At 44.2% G+C, this 19,700-nt stretch overlaps 1 protein-coding gene across 2 annotated transcripts in view; it reads right to left on the reverse strand.

Annotated features, from left to right (window-relative positions):
• Positions 1–19,700, reverse strand: part of hecw2a (HECT, C2 and WW domain containing E3 ubiquitin protein ligase 2a) — a 58,575-nt gene that overhangs the window by 2,748 nt on the left and 36,127 nt on the right. Inside the window, exons 15-28 of one of the 2 annotated variants that reach the window (XM_031289773.2) lie at positions 19,191–19,376; positions 18,246–18,380; positions 15,338–15,413; positions 15,119–15,215; positions 14,520–14,603; positions 13,918–14,000; positions 11,622–11,742; positions 9,714–9,827; positions 8,439–8,591; positions 6,259–6,357; positions 4,575–4,704; positions 3,778–3,924; positions 1,846–1,960; positions 1–18 (exon numbers count right to left, since the gene is read on the reverse strand). The exon at positions 1–18 is cut by the window's left edge and continues 68 nt beyond it. In XM_031289773.2, coding sequence (XP_031145633.1) covers positions 1–18; positions 1,846–1,960; positions 3,778–3,924; positions 4,575–4,704; positions 6,259–6,357; positions 8,439–8,591; positions 9,714–9,827; positions 11,622–11,742; positions 13,918–14,000; positions 14,520–14,603; positions 15,119–15,215; positions 15,338–15,413; positions 18,246–18,380; positions 19,191–19,376 — 1,558 coding nt within the window. Of the gene's footprint in view, positions 19–1,845; positions 1,961–3,777; positions 3,925–4,574; positions 4,705–6,258; positions 6,358–8,438; positions 8,592–9,713; positions 9,828–11,621; positions 11,743–13,917; positions 14,001–14,519; positions 14,604–15,118; positions 15,216–15,310; positions 15,414–18,245; positions 18,381–19,190; positions 19,377–19,700 lie in introns of both variants that reach the window. The other variant, XM_031289772.2, reaches the window with a different exon arrangement.

Below are 19,700 nucleotides of genomic sequence, written 5' to 3' on the forward strand. Positions count from 1 at the left end.
TGTGGTTGTCATGGTAACCTGAAGGGAGATTGAGGATGACGATGATGAGTCAGATGAATAACAAATAAGGCCTCTGTAACCTGTTCCTCCCTCTGCTCCTCCTTCCACCTCACTATTTCTCCTGCCTGTGTGATTCTTGAATGGGCTCTGCTGTTTAATGTTTAATGGCCGGAGCTGTTCGGTCCGTCTCAGTCGATTCCTCTATTAAAAGAGCCTCCCGCTGAGTCATGGCTGATTGTCCGCTGGGCTTCGCTTGTCTCCCTGCTGCTGGCCGCTTTTCAACTGTATTGGCCAGACCCTCAAAAAGCCTTTTAATGTGATCTCTTAGAAAGGGTTCGGACACTCGTACCGTACACGATATGTATTACAATCATGAAATAGCAACAACTCCCCAAAGTTACAAGTTCTCATTATACAGTACTTTACAGTAGAGCCTAATAAATAGGTAATGGAAATATTTCTCAAACTCAATAATCACTATTTATTGTATAGTAAGTAGTTACACATACAGTAAGTACAGCAATGATGGCAGGGAGTTATATGTAATTTACCTTTTTAGATTAATTAACAGAAATCAGATTCAAATGAACTGATTTCAATTTTAAAATCCAGGTAGCTAGTTTGAACCCTTTGTGAAATTAACGTAAAAATAATACGAAATGTTTGACATCTTTCTCACTGATCAGACATCGTCGTGAGAAACATCCCAACTTCACTTACGCTACATTTAGGACTACATGTTGTAGATATGTTGTAGTTATGTCATGAATGATGTCCACTGGAGAATGTGTATTTCCTGGATCATATATATTAGCATAAGGAAAACCCCAGCATTCCTTCTCCTGAATCACAGGAAACAAGACTATGTCGTTTTTTTGGGTATCCTTGTGGCCCGAGGTAGCTATAGTGTGTAGTTTCTGTCTCCCCCATGAGTAATTCTAAGTAATGACAACAATTCTGTCGGTCCGTCCACATGACACAAGCCTTCCGTGATTGCGCTTCACCCGCACCCCTCATCAATACAGTTGCTAGTAGCCAAGGAGGACACAGAGGATTAAAAAAAACATGATGGACTCTTCAGAAGAGGTCATTATCATCACTCAATGGTCGACGGACGACACAATTTTGTAAACATAGCCATTATTATACAAACGTTATGCACTACAGCTTTAAGATGTTAAGAGGTATTCCACCCTGGTGACGGCCCAGAGCCTGTTGTCTTGTGCCTGGTTACTGTTTTCTGTCTTGTGCACTTGCAGGTCTGAGGCTGAGGTGCTAACGACATGACTGGGAGCACATGGCCAGTCCTCCCAGTCTATTTAACCCCGCCTGCCCAGAGACCAGTGTGCAGCGTTCCCTTCACCCAGCACCAGCATCAGTTCATCTTTATTTAGTTACTTCCTTAGTTAGACACTGACAATGTTCACTGCATCCATACACCCTCATACACCACTGATCCTGACTACCTCGTTGTTCACTGCATCCATACACCCTCATACACCACTGATCCTGACTACCTCGTTGTTCACTGCATTTCACAGTCACACTGCTTTTCTTACATCTTCCTAGTGGCCAGGTCAGATTTCTGGGTTCTGGCTCCTCGTACTTTTACCCACTATAGCGATAACTTAAATCTAGGCCCTTACGCAAGGCATCTATCTAATCCCCCACTGCTCAAAACAGAGGGTTAGTGGTTGCAGCTTCAAGTTGTTGGATAAATATGTCACTTGAAAATGAGCCAACGCTGACTTGGCAAGTTTTCTCACCTTGCTGTCAGCGTGCCATGAACGCTCTCATCTACATCTCTGCTCTGTTGCCTCACCTCTTCCCTCCAGCTTTACATACCTCCTCTGTACTCGGTGTTGTTTCTCCAGTCTGCCAGATCGATCTCCGCAGTGCCTGCAATCACCAGCTCCAGCTCCCTGGCATCAAACACTGACACCAGTCGCACATCCACCACCTAACACACACACACACACACACACACACACACACACACACACACACACACAGATGAACAAATTGTATACATACTGTATGGTACAGCCTATTTATTTATCACAGTTTCTTCTCTCCTCTGTGACAGTAAACTGAAAATCTTTGAGTTGTGGACAAAACAAGACATCTGAGGATGTCATCTTTGGCTTTGGGAAACACTGATCCACATTTTTCACCATTTTCTGACATTTTATAGACCAAACAACTAATGGATTAATCGAGGAAATAATCCACAGATTCATCAACAATGGTAATAATCGTAACTTGCAGCCCTACACAGATGGCAGCAGGATAAACTGTATTGTGGGAAAGGTTTCCATCCGCTTGTTTACAGTAGATGTTGGATTTGATTTGTTTAGCAAACCGAGGCCTGTAAACTCACATTGACACACAAGTAGCCCACAAAGACCCGATAATCTGTCATCCCGCCGAGCAACGGATTTAAACAGGGGTATGTTGGGTTTGTACCAGTTATGAAAACACACGAGAAAAAGCAGAATATGAGCACCAAATCCAGATTACAGTCTACTCTTGGTTTACTTTGTCATGCTGAGCTTCCACAGCTTGTATGACTGTGAGCTATCACATGCCAACATCCATCAAGTTCTTTCTTGTACAAATATTATAGAGAAATACACACGTTTATCATTTAGAGTTTGAACAGACCACTCACACTTCACATCCAACTGAGGAGTGCACAAAATGTAACCATTCTCTCTGTTACAAAAGTATAGTAACTATCTACTGTAGTGTAGGCTATATCCACTGGAGTCACAACAAGCATGACACAGGTAGGGCTAGGAATCGCTCAAAAATGTGGTGAGTCAAACCGAAGCAGAGGGAGAGACACAGAGCTGTAGCGGCGCTACTTTTTAATTCATTAAAGGTGCAGTAGGTAAGCCTTCTAAAACTAACTTTCTGTCATATTTGCTGAAACTGACCCTATGTTCCAGTAGAACTACATGAAGCAGGTCATTTAAAAAAACATCCAGCTCCTCTGGCTCCACCTACAGCCTGTAGTGTGATTTGCAAAAATCCACCGCTCCCTGTTCAGATGCACCAATCAGGGCCAGGGGGGGTGTCTAACTGTGTGTCAATCACTGCTCATGCACACGCATTCATTCTTCCTTGTGGGGGGAGGGGCTTAGGAGACCGCTTTGGGCTTTAGCGGAAAAGGGGGGAGGGACTGAGAAGCCACATTTTTTGGCTAAGTCCTGGATCTTCACAATCCTACCTACGGCACCTTTAACTCTATCAGTTATCAGGCAAATAAAACGCCGATACAGATAATCTGCAAACGGACCGATAATCGGCCAGGGGCGATAATCGGTCTATCCCTAGTAAGCTACATTTCCATGGTGATATAGGTAAGCTAACTAACACGAGCAAAGATCAAACACATACGTCTGGTGAAGAGCTATTCTGTCAAGATGTAGTTCACTGTGATGAAATGCTGCTTTGTCATTTGCTCTTTAGGCTGGATCACAACCAGAATCCACCCCTGAATCAGTCCCAGATGTCAGACGGTGGGATGGTGGGTGTGGGTGGAAAGATGCTCCTGGGGTTTTGAGTTTATACTGATAAAAAAAAAGAAATTCTCAGATTCTAAGCAACCAATGCAATGACGTCACCACTTTGCGTCATTGGTATTGATCAACAATCCTGTCATAGAGTGTATTAGCCATCGTGTGCTATAGAGAAGAAAATCGTACTTATTGCCCTTTCAAGAGGAGCTCAAAGCCTCATTAATACCTCTAACACCGATATTAAGTACTGTACCTCATAGAAGCCTCGGACCAGGCTCTCCGTCTGCTGGGCCACTCCTCGCTCTATACGCCACTTGACCATGCGCTCGATGTACTCCTTTTTGTTCTTCTCTGACACGGGGATACCAGCCCCGCCTGGCTTCAGCTCTCTCTCTGTAATCTGCACAACCACATGCACACATGGAAACTTCAATCTCAAAAGTAGATGTATTTTTACCAGGCTGCTGTCACACATTTAACAAATGCATTTGGTGGAATGTAAAAAACTAAGTACATTTACTCAAGAACTGTACTTAAGTACAAATTTGAGGTACTTGTACTTGACTCGAGTCTTTTCTTTTCATGCCACTTGCTACTTCTACTCCGCTACATTTCAGAGAGAAATATTGTACTTTTTACTCCACTACATTCATCTGACAGCTTTAGTTACTAGTTACTTTACACATTCAGATTTGTGCACACAAAACACATGTAGTTTATAAAATACAATGTTCAGCTGAAATGATTAGACCATTAAACACTTGGTTGATGGACAGAACTGTTTGGATCGTTTCCACTTTTTAAAATGTGAGGGTTTCTCTGCATTGAGTACTTTTACTTAAGTACATTTTCCTGATGATGCTTACATACTTTTACTTAAGTAGCATTTTAAATGCAGTAACAGAGTATTTTTAAAGTGTGGTATTAGTACTTTTACTGAAATAAAGGATGTGAATACTTCTTCCAAAACTGAACAGATGCAGGAAGAGTCATGTTATCCAATCACACACACACACACACACACACACACACACACACACACACACACACCTGTCCAAAGACCTCCTCATTGACAGTGAAGGTGAGGTCCAGCATGTCTTCGATGTCGTTGTCCTTCATCCACTGCAGGCTCTGGTGGAACTCCTCGTCCAGAAACTCCAGGTCGCTCAGGTCACAGGGGCTGCATGAGCACAGGCAGAGCTTAGACCACGGCCCATTGTAAGCAGGGAAGTTAAAGCTTAATTAGCTGATGTACAATGGCATAAGACATTGTTCCTCAAAGATAGTAAAATACAAGACACGGCGTGATGCATGGCAGGATAATATGTAATATGCTCAAATGTATTATGTATCAGGATAAACCCCTCGGGAATGTAGCATCTCAGTTATAAGGGATGTGAAAGCCACATGTGCAAAACTCTAACTACAGTCTGCACAGCAGCAGTTCATGTGGACCAAACTAGTTCATTTTTCATAGCTTGAACACAGTTTTCAAAACTCTACACACTAATCCCATGGCTTTAACCACAACGTGCACAACACTGTGGATTCACAGCACTTTGTTCAAATGCTATCACACTGCTGTCAAAACTGGATTTCTGGGGCGCCCGGATAGCTCACTTGGTAGATGTTGCTAGCTGCCCATATATAGAGGTTTACTCCTCGACGCAGCGGGCCCAGGTTCTATTCTGACCTGCAGCCCTTTGCTGCATGTCATTCCCCCATCTCTCTCTCCCCTTTCATTTCTTCAGCTGTCCTGTCAATAAAGGCCTAAAAATGGCCCAAAAATAATTAAAAAAAATAAAAATAAAAAATTAGAGATTTCTGGTGTCTATCAAACACTGCTGATTGCAATTTCAGCTGATTGTTTTAGACTAGTTGGTGAACATATACGGTATTTAAAAAGAGAAAGCTCAGAAAGCCTTTTTTTGTATACAAACACCAAATAAGAATGAAACAATTATACACTGTACCGTTTGAGAGAAACAGGTAAAAGAGCAAAGATACCAACATGTCCAGGTAAGATGTCTGAGGTTACATACACAGTTATAATAAAAAATGTGAAAAACACTATATCTTTACTATAGTAAAACTGTGTTCTTAGTGTTTTTCAGAAAGTAATGGAGGTGAAAGCAATGGAATCACCACACACTAACCCTAACCCTTGTATTACAGTCCCTCCAGAAAAACGTGATTATGCGATCGCATAATTCAATGCACAATCAGCCAAAGTCCCCCTCCCCCCCCCAAAAAAAAAGACAGAAACAAAGCTCCTTGAGCAGAAATGGATAAAGATAAAGGTCTTGTGTATGTCAAGTTGACTTTATATTTATATTATATAATACAACTTGAGTATTAAACACTTGAAAAATGTCGCTTTTTAAGTGCATTTAGAACAGATAAAAAATGTGTGATTTATTTGCAATTAATGGCGAGTTAACTAGGGACAATCACGTGATTAATCAGGATTGAATATTTGAATCGATTGACAGTCGTAGTAAACATCTGTCTTTAGTGCAGACATTTGGCAGGGTTTGAGGTGGTTTGGACAGAGCTATTAATAAGGATGCTGCTCCTACTGCCAGCTGCTGGCTGAGAGGATCTGGCTCAAACACTTAGATTCTCAGCACGCTCTCACAGAGTTAGTGAGGGGGATCTGATTGGAAGTGCTGGTGCCCTGCAGGCTGGCACGGAACGGGAAGTCAGAGGAAAGCAGGCTGAGGGAGGGTCTTACATGCGAAGAAGCCCTTTGTAGAAAGGTCGGGTAAAGAAGGCATCCAGCAGGTACTGATGGACCAGGGCCAGGCCCAGGATACGCCCACTGAAGCGAAACCTAACAGAGAACATACAGGTGAATACAGGCATCAGAATTGAATTGAATAGTCCTTTGAAATGATTTTTTCAGATCCTCAGAAGCAACCATTTGCATAGTTTCTTATCAGGTCCCACAATTACATCTTTCTGGACTCATCTTTAAAAACAGATATTATAAACACTCCATTAGAACCACAACCTTTACTGATTTGTCCTTGGAACTTCTGAAACATTACGAAATCTCCCAAGAAAAGACAAAACAAGTCCTTTCTCACTGTCTCATCACAGCAAAAGTAAAAACTTTCTCTGTCATGGAAAGGGACAACCGTTCCCACACCCAAAATGTTGCATCTGGAAAGGATAGAATATGAATGGTAGGACAAACTAGCACAATGCTGTAAGATTTGGCAGCCCTTTATATCATTCCTGACGCCCTGTTGTATCTTGTTGGTGAGATGAATGAGTAAGAGCAGTAAGGTGAGGAACGGGAAGGCTATGGGGAAATGAAGGTCAGGTCTTGTGTTTTTTTGTTTATTTTTTATTCTGTATTTTTGTTCCGAATGTTCTTTATACAGATTGGTGATTGTACTTTTTTACTTTCCAACAATAACGAGCTTCAATTACAGTTACTGTCTGTACAATAATCTTTGGCACAATAAAAATATTCCATGACGTGTTTCATGTAGTATTTAACGGGCTTAAAGGTGCAGTAGGTAAGCCTTATAAAATTAACTTTCTGTCATATTTGCTGAAACTGACCCTATGTTCCAGTAGAACTACATGAAGCAGGTCATTAAAAAAAAAAAAGCTGGCTCCTCTGGCACCACCTACAGCCTGTAGGGTGATTTGCAAAACTGACACGTCTAACTGCGTGTCAATCACTGCTCATGCACACGCATTCATTCTTCTCAGGGAGGGGCTTAGGAGACCGTTTTGGGCTTTAGCAGAAAGGGGGGAGGGACTGAGAAGTTGTTGATGTTCAAATTCTTTGGCTAAATCCTGGATCTTCACAATCCTACCTAAAACACCTTTAAGTGAAATTTGAAGTTCACTTTCCAACTGAGCAGTCCCTCCAGAAAAACGCGATTATGCGATCGCATAATTCAATGCATAATCAGCCAAAGTCCGCATATTTATGTGGGGGCCGCATTTTTTCAAATACGCCGCACTTTCGCCCGATTTCCGCGCAAAATATGCGGGGCTTGCATGATTTCATAATCCCCGCATTTTCGTTGTAAAAAAGTCACACATATCTTAGCAGAAAGTTGAAAAATGTTGCGTTTACTTCACACAAGAGCAGCCATTTTCCCCTGTTGCCATGGGAACGTTATGAAGTGACGTAATTACGCGACGTGAACATCGAAAAGCTGCAAACCCTGCGATGACGCCATGAAGAAACCGCAGTTTTTGCAAGTTCCTGCAATTTCATCACATAAAATTGCATAAATATCCCGCATATTCCATCGCATTTTTTAAGAAAACGTGCCGCATAATCAAGGATTTTTGCCCGCGACAATCACAAAAAAACTCCACATTTTTCTGGAAGGACCGACTGAGGATGCACCAGATGGTGACATTGTTTATGACAATAAATAAAATAAAAAACAAGATTTACTGTGAGAACAATGCAGTCAGAGTCAGAACAGTGCTGAAGTGTGTAGAACAGGGCCCAGCAGAACCAGCAGGGCCAATGATTCAGACGATCTGTCTGATCGTCATACACATCTGTCTCTACGAGAACACAAGGATTGACTTGACATTCTTCAATTTGTGCCACTAGGTTTGTCCCGTGTGATAAACAAACCCCTGAAGACTTGAGTTTATCTTAGTCTTTCATCCATCCATCCATCCATGCATCATGCGTCAATCCAATCACTGTCACTGACTGGTGAGCCACAAATTGCTGTCCCAAATTTCCACACAGCACCCCGCAAATGACTTCTATTTTGGGGATCGGCACACAGCAGTAAGAGCATACGAGTTGGACACTTTACAGTCAGCACAGCAGCAGACCATCTTCAAACAAACAAACATACATTTTACAGACAGACTGATACTGCAGATCGAGTACACAGATACATAGATATATAGAAACCTCACCATTCATGGTGGTTGTCTACAAAGGCAGACATGGGGCTGATCTGGACAGTGTATGTGTCGTTGGCCGAGTACTCAAACAGGCCGTAGTACGGGTTGAACAGTTCTCTGGACACCAGGAAGAAAAACTCTCTGGAGGGTCCGCTGTAGTCCAGCCTGCAATCATCACATGGTGAAATACACATACACGTCAGTCAGAAAAGTCATTTAGTGAATGTTGTCTTGTTCTTCTGCAATTACCGGGGCCACACGGAAGCTGCGGACGCAGAGGATTTACCAAGCGCATGGCACTGGTGCGTTTAGGGCGTGTCCAAATCCACTTTTGCTAGTTTGATGGCGGAAACAACCCTTTTGAACCGTGCGCCGGGCGCATGGTTCAAAAGGGTTGTACTTAGTGTCTTCATTAAATCATAGGTGTGTTTTGGGCATAACATGCAATAAACCAATCAGAGATCATCTCTCATTCCCTTTAAAAGCCAGGCGTGTTTGGACCTTGGCGCATTGCTATTATGATGGAGGATTTGCACCGTAATATTTTTATTTGTAATCTTCTGCATGTGTGTGTGCTGCTGCGCTTCCCTGTGTGTGTAACAAGCATAGTGTGCGCGCTGTGCAAAAGCCTAGGAGCATTTTACTAATTTGCTGTTAAAATAACAATGAAATGCTATTGACTTTAGACCAGGTTTTTGTTGGTCAATGGTGCGATCACTTCCCGCTGCCTCAAGATAGCAATACGCCCAGAATGCACCTGAGCACACCTCCCTGTAAGACCAGCACCATGGGCGCACATATGGGCGCAGGTGCATTTGCTATTTAAACAACGTGGGCGCTGGACGGGAAACTGACAACTGTGTCGATCTTAAACTAGCAAAGACACTTGCGTCGGGCTTTGCGCTGCACTGCGCCGGTTGCAAGATAGGGCTCCTACAATCATCGGCCCTTTTCCATTTGCAAAAAGAAAAAGATAATACAAGTAACTGAGACCAACAGATATCATAGTCATTCAAAAACAAAAACAAGTCAATCAGCTCTGTAATGAGCCTGATCTGTTTACAATAACAACCTATTGATGTTAATTCTTTTCCCACCCACTTGCTCCAGCTGCTCATTCACCAGAAGACTTGCTGGGATGTTATCAGATGTGTGTGTGTGTAATTATACATGGTGAAACTAAAGATAAAATGAATGCTCATCAAAATTCCCCTGAATCAATTACAGTTAGCAAATACACACACTTCACACTTGCACTGGTCTGAAAGCATGATGAGGAAATCTCACCCGTCCTCGCCCACGAAGCTGACGTAAAGTTTACTCCGCTGCAGGTCTTTACGGGAGTAACACATGATCTGGTTAAAGGCGTCCTCCAGGAGGTGGTCCCTGCGTATGATGAGCCTGGGACCACACACACACACACACACACACACACACACACACACACACAACCACACAGACACACACACACACACACACACACACAACCACACAGACACAGACACACACACACACACACACACACAACCACAGACATACACACACACAGACACACACACACAACCACACAGACATACACACACACACACACACACACACACACACACACACACACACACACACACACACACACACACACACACACACACACACACACACACACACACACACACACAGACACACACACACACACACACACACACACACACACACACACACACACACACAACCACACAGACACAGACACACACACACACACACACACACACACACAACCACAGACATACACACACACAGACACACACACACACAACCACACAGACATACACACACACACAGACATACACACACACAACCACACAGACACAGACACACACACACACACGCACGCACGCACGCACGCACGCACGCACGCACGCACACACACACACACACACACACACACACACACACACACACACACACACATAAGCCCAATGGAATTGACTACACTGTAAAACCCAGCTGAGAGTTGAAACTTAAGCAAGGGTTATTCTAGAAATTTCCAACCAATAATGCCTTAGTCCATCTCTCAATACTTTCCTAATTCCCTACTCTGTCTGTGACACTTAGCCCAAACATGTGTTGGTTCCTACTAGTGATGGCCAAATGAAGCTTCATGAAGCATTTTATTTATTTTCTAAACCCACTAGATGGCGCTCTCTGTTCAAAAAAACAGTTGAAAGCACACAAATTGCCATTTCATGAGCCTTTTTCTCGAGAGTGCCATCTAGTGGGCTCAGAAAATAAAGAAAATGGTTCACGGAGCTTCAGGGAGCTCCATTTAGGTCCTACTGACGACATGAACCTTTACAGAATCGCAAATGTGTTTGTTTAAAAGCCTCGGTCATTCCATAAAAGAGCTGGTCACTGTAGCAAACGTTGCTCAAACAGGAATAAATAGTGCATTTGTTGGGGACTATTTTCAGCTGTGGATTAATAGTGTGTACTCTAGTGAGTATTTCCAGCAGCAGGACGGTATGTGTGGGGTTGAGTCTAAATAAACTACAGTGTGTGTGTGTGTGTGTGTGTGTGTGTGTGTGTGTGTGTGTGTGTGTGTGTGTGTGTGTGTTTTCATGGTGATGAAGGAATATGTCAGCCAGTACAACAGTGTGACTCAGTGTGTTTTAATAGTTTTTGGACAACAATGGAGCTCTCTGGCACAGAGGAAGAAGATATATCAGGCTTTGGATACACACACAATACTTTTTGTCTTTTCATTTGTTGACAGCAAGAACATAATAAATCTTTCCAGACTTATCCTTTAACACTGGAAAGCCCAAATTAAGTGTCATCCATCGTCAACATATTCATAAGATAGTCATACTGTATTCATCATGTAACTCCATTTTTTTTGCATTACTGTTATACAGATTTTTGAACCCTTCAGAGAAACTAATCTCCCTTAAGTATGTCAATATAATGACATGTTCTCAGTATAAGATGATGCTATAGACAGAGGAATTAGCACTGTTGCTCTCCTATCTCCCAACCCACTCCTGAAAAGACATCCCTTCCTGTTTCGGGTAACAGTAAATGCAGAAACCTTCATGAACTGACCATAATAACTAGCTATTTTAGATGTTTGTATAAATCAGTGTTACATTTAGACAATCCTTTACACAACTCTCTTCCAACTGCTGGGTTTAAACCTACTTGACTTTCCCGGGTCCCTGTCCATAGCCTTTGGTCTCCAGCTTTCGATAGAAGTTTCTCAGTTTAGCCTCAAAATCTCGCTTATAGGGAGCGGGAGCGCGGGCATTGGCTCTCTGGGTGCCTGAGACATAAGAGAGAGAAAAAAGGCACGGGAAAAAAGGCAGAGAAAATAGACAATGAAAGTGGGTAAACCAACAAAGAAAAGGTGGACAGAGACGGGTAAAAAACAATGGAAAACAGATGCAGTTGAGATGAAATGGAATTTTAATGAAAATTGGCTTTAGCCTGAACGGGTGAGAAAGAACTGAAATCTGAGAGTCAGAGTAGTGCATGTAGGTCATTCCTGGATTGTGATTTCGTATCAGACTGTTGTAGCCGTCATTCATTTGAGAGACACCCAATGCACAGAGACACATCTCTTCATCCGTCTGTGTTCTGGTTCAACGGTTTAAGACTCCAGGTCGGCTCAGTGTAGAGAGAGAACAGACAGACTAAACACTGACAGATGAGTGTGTGTTTGTGTGTCAACTACTTAAACTACTACTACCACGACTTAAAAACCCATCTTACCAAGGGGGTGTAAGAAAAAATCGATACACTTGAGTATCGCGATATTTTATTTAGCAATACTGTTTAATACTTATGTTGTGTTCAAATCCCCTACCACTAGATGGCTATGCTGAGACACACCACTAGTGTCCTCACCTAGCAGTGGCTAGCAGTGCCTAACAGTGCCTAGCAGTGGCTAACAGTGCCTAACAGTGCCTAGCAATGCCTAGCAGTGCCTAACAGTGCCTAGCAGTGCCTAGCAGTGCCTAACAGTGCCTAGCAGTGCCTAACAGTGCCTAGCAGTGCCTAGCAGTGCCTAACAGTGCCTAGCAGGGCCTAACAGGGCCTAACAGTGCCTAACAGTGCCTAGCAGTGCCTAACAGGGCCTAACAGTGCCTAACAGGGCCTAACAGTGCCTAGCAGTGCCTAACAGTGCCTAGCAGTGCCTAGCAATGCCTAGCAGTGCCTAACAGTGCCTAGCAGTGCCTAACAGTGCCTAACAGTGCCTAGCAGTGCCTAACAGTGCCTAGCAGTGCCTAGCAGTGCCTAACAGTGCCTAGCAGTGCCTAGCAGTGCCTAGCAGTGCCTAACAGGGCCTAACAGTGCCTAGCAGAGCCTAACAGTGCCTAACAGTGCCTAGCAGTGCCTAACAGGGCCTAACAGTGCCTAGCAGTGCCTAGCAGTGCCTAACAGTGCCTAGCAGGGCCTAACAGGGCCTAACAGTGCCTAGCAGTGCCTAACAGTGCCTAACAGTGCCTAGCAGGGCCTAACAGGGCCTAACAGTGCCTAGCAGTGCCTGACTTTTTGCTAGCAGCTAACCATGTAGCTATGGCTGACCTTTGGCCTACTTTAGCATATCAACATTAGCTCACTAAGAACCTGTGAACCACAATCCCAAACTGGCAGTTTGATTTTCTGTGCACTGAATTGTTTACCTAAAGTAATGACCCATGTATCGTGATACGGATCGTATCGCCATATTCTTGCCCTCACCGCCTAACTGTTCCCGAAGACCTAATCATTTATTTTTATAAATTTTGTTAAATTAAAACATATTAATATATGGCGACTTGATATGCACATGTTCTGAATTAGGCCACTACTGGTTGTGGTTGATTGTACTAACTGAACTGTCAATCAATCAACAGGCAGTATTAAGTCTGTTGTACAACCTGTAGACGTTTGATCATTTATTTATTAATAAGATTGCTTTTGGCCATTAGATTATCATGGAAATGTTTATGCTTGCTTATAAAAATGTATGTGCGGGAATAAAAGACAGAAAACTAAGCGTGCATGTATGTGTGTGTGTGTGTGTGTGTGTGTGTATAGGCACAAAAAGATATATAACACAATAAAAGAAAGGGGAAAAGCCAAAAAGCATAATATGAGCACTTTAAGGACAGCTGAAGATGTGAAAGGGGAGATGACATGCAGCAAAGGGCCGCAGGTCGGAGTTGAAGTCGCCGCCGCTGCGTCGAGGAGTGAACCTCTACACACGGGCGCGTCCTCTACCAGGTGAGCTACCCAGGCGCCCACAAAGTATGTTTTATATTAGTCTGACATCAGCCGGTGTTATATACGAAGGCACTTTGAAATTGAGCCTTATTATTTAGAAAAACAGGGTGAACCAAACCTCACGGTGGTAGGCGTGAAATGTTAATCAAAAGAAAGAATTTAATAAGAGAGGAAAAGGTGTATGGTGCCAATAAAGTAGATGCAGACGCAGAGTGAGACAGACACTCACCAGGGGAGCTCTGAGGAGACGCGAGGCAGTGGCTCGGGTGGAGTAACGGCGGCACATACGACATCACCTCCTCCTCAAACAAGCTGGAGACAAGAGAGAGAGACGTGCACGCACACAGACACAGTCAGGAGGAGATAAGATAAAACAGACTTCATTGATCCCGCTAAGGGGAAATTCACTCGTCACAGCAGCTCAGCGCAACACAACAACGTAACAAGAAAAATACACACACACAAAAAAAACATAATAGGAAATAGAAAAATAAGAATAGCGTATTAACGGTAAATATGTACACTACAAACACTTCTTTTATATACAGGTGGGAAGAATATATACAGATATACAGATGAATATGATACAGATGGATAGGGAACGCCATATTGCATAGTGGGCGGTGACACGGAGTAATAAATAAATAACTAGTGCAGAATATTGTTAAGTGATGGCTCATGTTACAAGGAAACATACATCTTAAGAGCATTGGTATTAGCATACTGTAGGTGGATAAAGTGGCAATTACAGTAGACTTGTATTCCTGGAAGTGATGGAGCCAGCTGGTTATAAGTTCCGCCCACCCCGACCCACAAACACACAGCTCTCACCTCAGCAGCATGACCAGGTCAGCGTCGCTGGAGAGGCGAGCCAGCCCAGTGACTCCCTCGCTGCGAATAAACTGCACCTTCTCCCTGCGCACACACACAAGCACGCACGCACGCACGCACAAACACACACACACACACACACACACACACACACACACACACACACACACACACAAATGTCAGGGGGTAAACTGACACAATCCATTAGGATTAAAGGTTAACTGTGTGTTCAGTTTGACTGATGATGATAATGGAGGTGTTGGATGTGAGCAAAGCTACAGAGGTAGAGAGAGAGGGAGAGAGACAGAGAGAGGGAGAGGGAGAGACAGAGAGAGGGAGAGAGAGGGAGACAGAGAGAGGGAGAGGGAGAGACAGAGAGAGGGAGAGGGAGAGGGAGACAGAGAGAGGGAGAGGGAGGGAGACAGAAAGAGGGAGAGGGAGAGAGAGAGACAGAGAGAGGGAGAGGGAGAGAGAGGGAGAGGGAGACAGAGAGAGGGAGACAGAGAGAGGGAGAGGGAGAGGGAGAGGGAGAAAGGGAAACTGTGAGCCAAAGATAGATGGAGGAAGGGAGAGGAAGACAGAGAGAGTGAGAGGCGTACTTGAGCGAGTGATTCCTGGCAAGCTCCGGTTGCCTTTCCTGCAGGATCTCGACGATGTTGGGTTGCCGTAGAAACGCCACTATCTTGTCATTGTAGGCTGCAGAAAACGAGGAATGTGCATTTATATCTGTGTCTCTTGTGTGTGTGTTTTTACACGTTATGCATGCCCACATTTGCTGGCGCCTGACCTACCCACAGGAACCACGTCGTGGTACTGACTTCGACTGGAGCCGCTGAAGGTGCTGGACGGTCGGGGCAGGATGGGCGGGTTGGCTTGGCGAGAGTCGTCCACCACCTGTGACAGAAGGAAGCACTACGGTTCAGGTCATGTCCTAGTTCTGAGACCGATCCACCTGCCAGTCAGCAGCCTGGCAGTTCTGCATTGACTGCAAATCTCGTATTTTATCGTATATTATGTTTCTGCCAAACTTTTTCCATAGCACACCACTAACATAGATTTACAATCTCCCAAGCTGCCATTTTGTGTCAGTTCATTCCGGTATTGTATAAAATCAACGTGCAGAGAATTGAACAGGCTTAAACAGGGCAAGTTTTAAACTTCAAACTTTAAACCTCTTAACATGTTCAAAATGTCATTACAAGTGCCTACCCATGTGAAGTGATTCCTTTTGAGTGAACACAGTGAATCTGACTGCAGTAGATGTGAAAGCATAAAAGTTCTGCTAATTCAGCTCTGTTTAGTTCCGGTGTTGATACTGCAAGGAGTGCTTCGGGACCGTCTACAAACTACAACACTGAAAAGAGATGCAAACATATTTTCAAAAATAGGCATATGCTTATTTTTTTTTTAAAGTAAGTGCTGTAGTACAACTAGCAGGAAACAAGTTATAATTGAGGTAAGTTTGGAGACACTACCTTATTTAATCATTAAATTAATAGCCTACATATTTTTGTTGTATCTCTTTTCAGTGTTGTAGTTTTGTAGACGGTCCCTAAGCACTCTTAACCGGAAATAAACAGAGCTGAATTAGCAGAACTTTCATGCATTTCTTTCACATCTACGGCAGTCAGATTCACTGTGTTCACTCGGAAGGAATCACTTCACATGGGTAGGCACTTTTAATGACATTTTGAACATGTTAAGAGGCTAAAAACAAGTTTAAAACTTGCCCTGTTTAAGCCTGTTGGGTGCTAACGCTAGCAGGAGGATAACACGGTGTAGGCAGCACCGATTGTTTTCGTTTTTCTCGCTACTGACAGCACTCCAAATTTAAAAACAACAGAGCTACGTGTTGAAATCGACTGGAATTCTCCTTTAAACATTCCCTGCTGCATTAGTATACAACGCACAGATTCCTTCCTAACAGGAACCTGTTAGCTCAACCAGATAATGCTGTAGCTTCTATGGATTTAAAAGGCAACAAAAGCTATCTACCGCGTTCTCTATGTGTTTATAGTTATCATGCAGAGGTATCACTAGTAATTTGACAATGACTAAGTGATGCTCTCATTCCTACATACAGTTGAGCTTTGGAAGAGATGAGAGGCAACAAGATGGGAGCAACCTGCCTCTCGTCCTTATCAAATCAACATTATGTTTATGAAGACTCTTTTAGTTATCCCGGGGACAGAGTTAAGCAATATTACACAGGAGGGTGTGATATAACCTCATCATTAGCAAGACTGTGATGCGGCACTCGCCTCAGTCCGTAAGCATCACTGAAGTGCCATTAATATGACCTTATATCACGGTGTTTGGTGTTTTTAAGCCCCCAACGTCGTCCTTCCAGGTAGCACTGCGTGGAAGGCCCTAGGGTTAGGTAAGGGTTAGGGGTAGGGTTAGGTGCCTTGACGTCGACGGTCACAGCGCTGCCTTGAAGTCGACGGTGGGGGCTTAAAACACCATTGAGCTTACTTCACTTCACTTCGCTTATATCCCTGTTCAGATGCACCAATCAGGGCCGGGGGGCACCTGGCCCTAACTGCGTGTCAATCACTGCTCATGCACATGCATTCATTCTCCCTTGTGGGGGGAGGGGCTTAGGAGACCGCTTTGGGCTTTAGCGGAAAGGGGGGAGGGACTGAGAAGTTGTCGATGTTCAAATTCTTTGGCTAAGTCCTGGATCTTCCCAATCCTACCTACAGCACCTTCAAGGTAACGTTAGCTTTGTAGAGATCGGGGGATTTCCCAAACTGAATAATTATTACACATATAAAAACAAAACTTTGAGCTCGTTCTGAATGTCTACTTGACCAATCAGATGGCCTGGGCCGATCTACTCGTTGTATAATAGAATATCTAGAAAGACTTATGGCCCTGACACACCAACCAGACGGCCGACCGTCGGCAGAAAAGCCAGTCGGACTGATCAGTCAGGTCCCCGAGGTCCAAAAAGTGCCTCAGAACACACTGAGGCGACGTCGACTTGAGCGTCCGCTCTGCGCATGCGCGAAACGTAATACGTCTCCATAGCAGCAGGCGGCGCTGCTCTGTATTGTTTCCATTAACAGTCTGATTATTTACCAGAAAATGAAAACCAGAATACGATCTCATATTGTACTAAAATAGTTCACCGAAACGTGTTTCTGAAAACATTTTAAGCGAGAAATAGGCCGTGCAGTTGCTGAATCTGTCTTCATTTCAGATCGACAAAGGTCAGTTTAAAAGATTTTGAGAGGCTCATCCGCTCCCCATTTCCGGGTGAGTCCCGACTGCCCTGTCTCCGACTGAACATGTCGGGTCGGCCCAAATGAATGCCGACGGCTCCTCGGACAGCCGACGGCACGGGACACACCGAACAGACTCAAGTCACAGACCTCGCCAGACTGTCCAACGGCCGATTATCGGGTTGGTGTGTCTTCTCTCTAAGTCAAAGACAACAACATTTGATGATTTTAAAATGAGGTGATGTTTCACTGTACTAGGGATTGGGTCAAATTACTGCAATTAACTTTCTACTCTCTACATGACTTGACTGATGTCCTTGCTGGATGGCTCTGCCTCCGGGACTACAGTAGCAGGAGAACTTCCCTGCCTGTGCCCACAGCGCAGAGACTCACAGAGCATTTCTCTCCTTCTAACTGGCATCTATAAACAGTGCAGTGTCTCTCCTAGCCTTGAGTTGACTCCAGGTGACAAGTGGTGCAGTGGCAGCTACTCTCTCACCTCCCCGGCGCTGTGGCTGCGCTGGCGGCTCAGGTGCTGGCGGTGGGCCAGCAGCCCCGTGGAGCGAGAACTCTGAAGGGGTAGCCGAGGGTCGATGAAGGTCGTGGAGCGACAGTTGTGATCCACAAAGAAGGGCTGAGGATTGAGATGCAAATAGCCACGGTCATGCATGGATAAAAACAGACACATCTTCACATCCAGCGCACTGGGAGTACGGATTATAAAGAAGCAAGCAGCAAAGACTACTGGACAGCTGAGCAGAGATTACAATCCCTGCATACACTGCAGCTTCAGGGTTGGGCTAATCCCAGGTCAAAAGTCACAGGTTTGGGGTCAAAAAACACACTAGTCCGGATCAACGCAAGTTCATTACCAGAATAAAGCCTGACATCTGGTGCATGGCTCACGCTCTGTGTGTCGGCGTTCTCAAACTCTGTTCTCTTCGGGAAACAATAACAAACTTCGAGCTAGCAAGCTACACGCTGAAAATGGCAAATTTTGAAGACAATTTGGATCGTGCAAAAAGGCAGGCCTGCTTGGTTCTTTCAGGGAATGATTGTAAAGATTTATAAAGAATATGTTTACAGCATTTCCTCTCTAACTGGGACGTTTTGGGACAGATTGGTGGGGACAAAGTATACACGGAGATACACTGGTAAGAGCTAATGAGGTCTAACCATGTATCCAGCTAATTTAAATAGCTCACGTTACTGTATTGTGTCAACAGTTCACTTCATTTAATATGGTATGAGGCGTTTTCTTTTGCGGGGTGCAAATGTTCCACCAAAACAAGTTCCTTCCCGAGACTATATTGCAGAGCCACCGTCGCTGCGTCCGGAGCTGACTGAACAATCCTGGTGGAGGATATAGACTAGGTGTATCCAGACCTATCTCCACAGTGCTGTGGAGATAGGTCTGGCAACGCGAGCCTCCGAACACACCTACCTTCCCAGTGTGGTCGTGCTTCATCTCCCAGCCCCGGGGAAGCTCCAGCTGCTTGTTGGAGAACATGTTGAGGAAGGTGACGAGGTCGCGGTTGTGCTGGTAGCGCTCAAAGTAATGAGCGTCCCGACGCACCTTACTGATCATGTGCTTCAGGCAGGTGTTGCTCGTAAACATGCGGTAGGCACTCTGGGCAGAGAGGGCAGAGAGGTGAGGTCATCAGAGAGGGACACGAGGCAGACTAGAGAACAGCTGGGAAGACATTTCACTTCATTTACTTAAGATGGAAGACAATGTTAATAAGACTTCTCTAACGTGTTTTTTTGATCCACAGAATGTCCTTAAATGAGCAAAGTAGAAATGATTTGAATTAGATGCTAGACATACAGTACTACGGGTCCCGGGAAAAAAATCACTACTGCATCATACATCAAAATGCATCTCTTACTGATCTCATCCATAATTTCCATATGGCATATGGAGCTGGAGACTGAACTAAGATTTGAAATGGCA

This window comes from Sander lucioperca, chromosome 8 (assembly GCF_008315115.2).
Source record: "Sander lucioperca isolate FBNREF2018 chromosome 8, SLUC_FBN_1.2, whole genome shotgun sequence".
NCBI lineage: Eukaryota > Metazoa > Chordata > Actinopteri > Perciformes > Percidae > Sander > Sander lucioperca.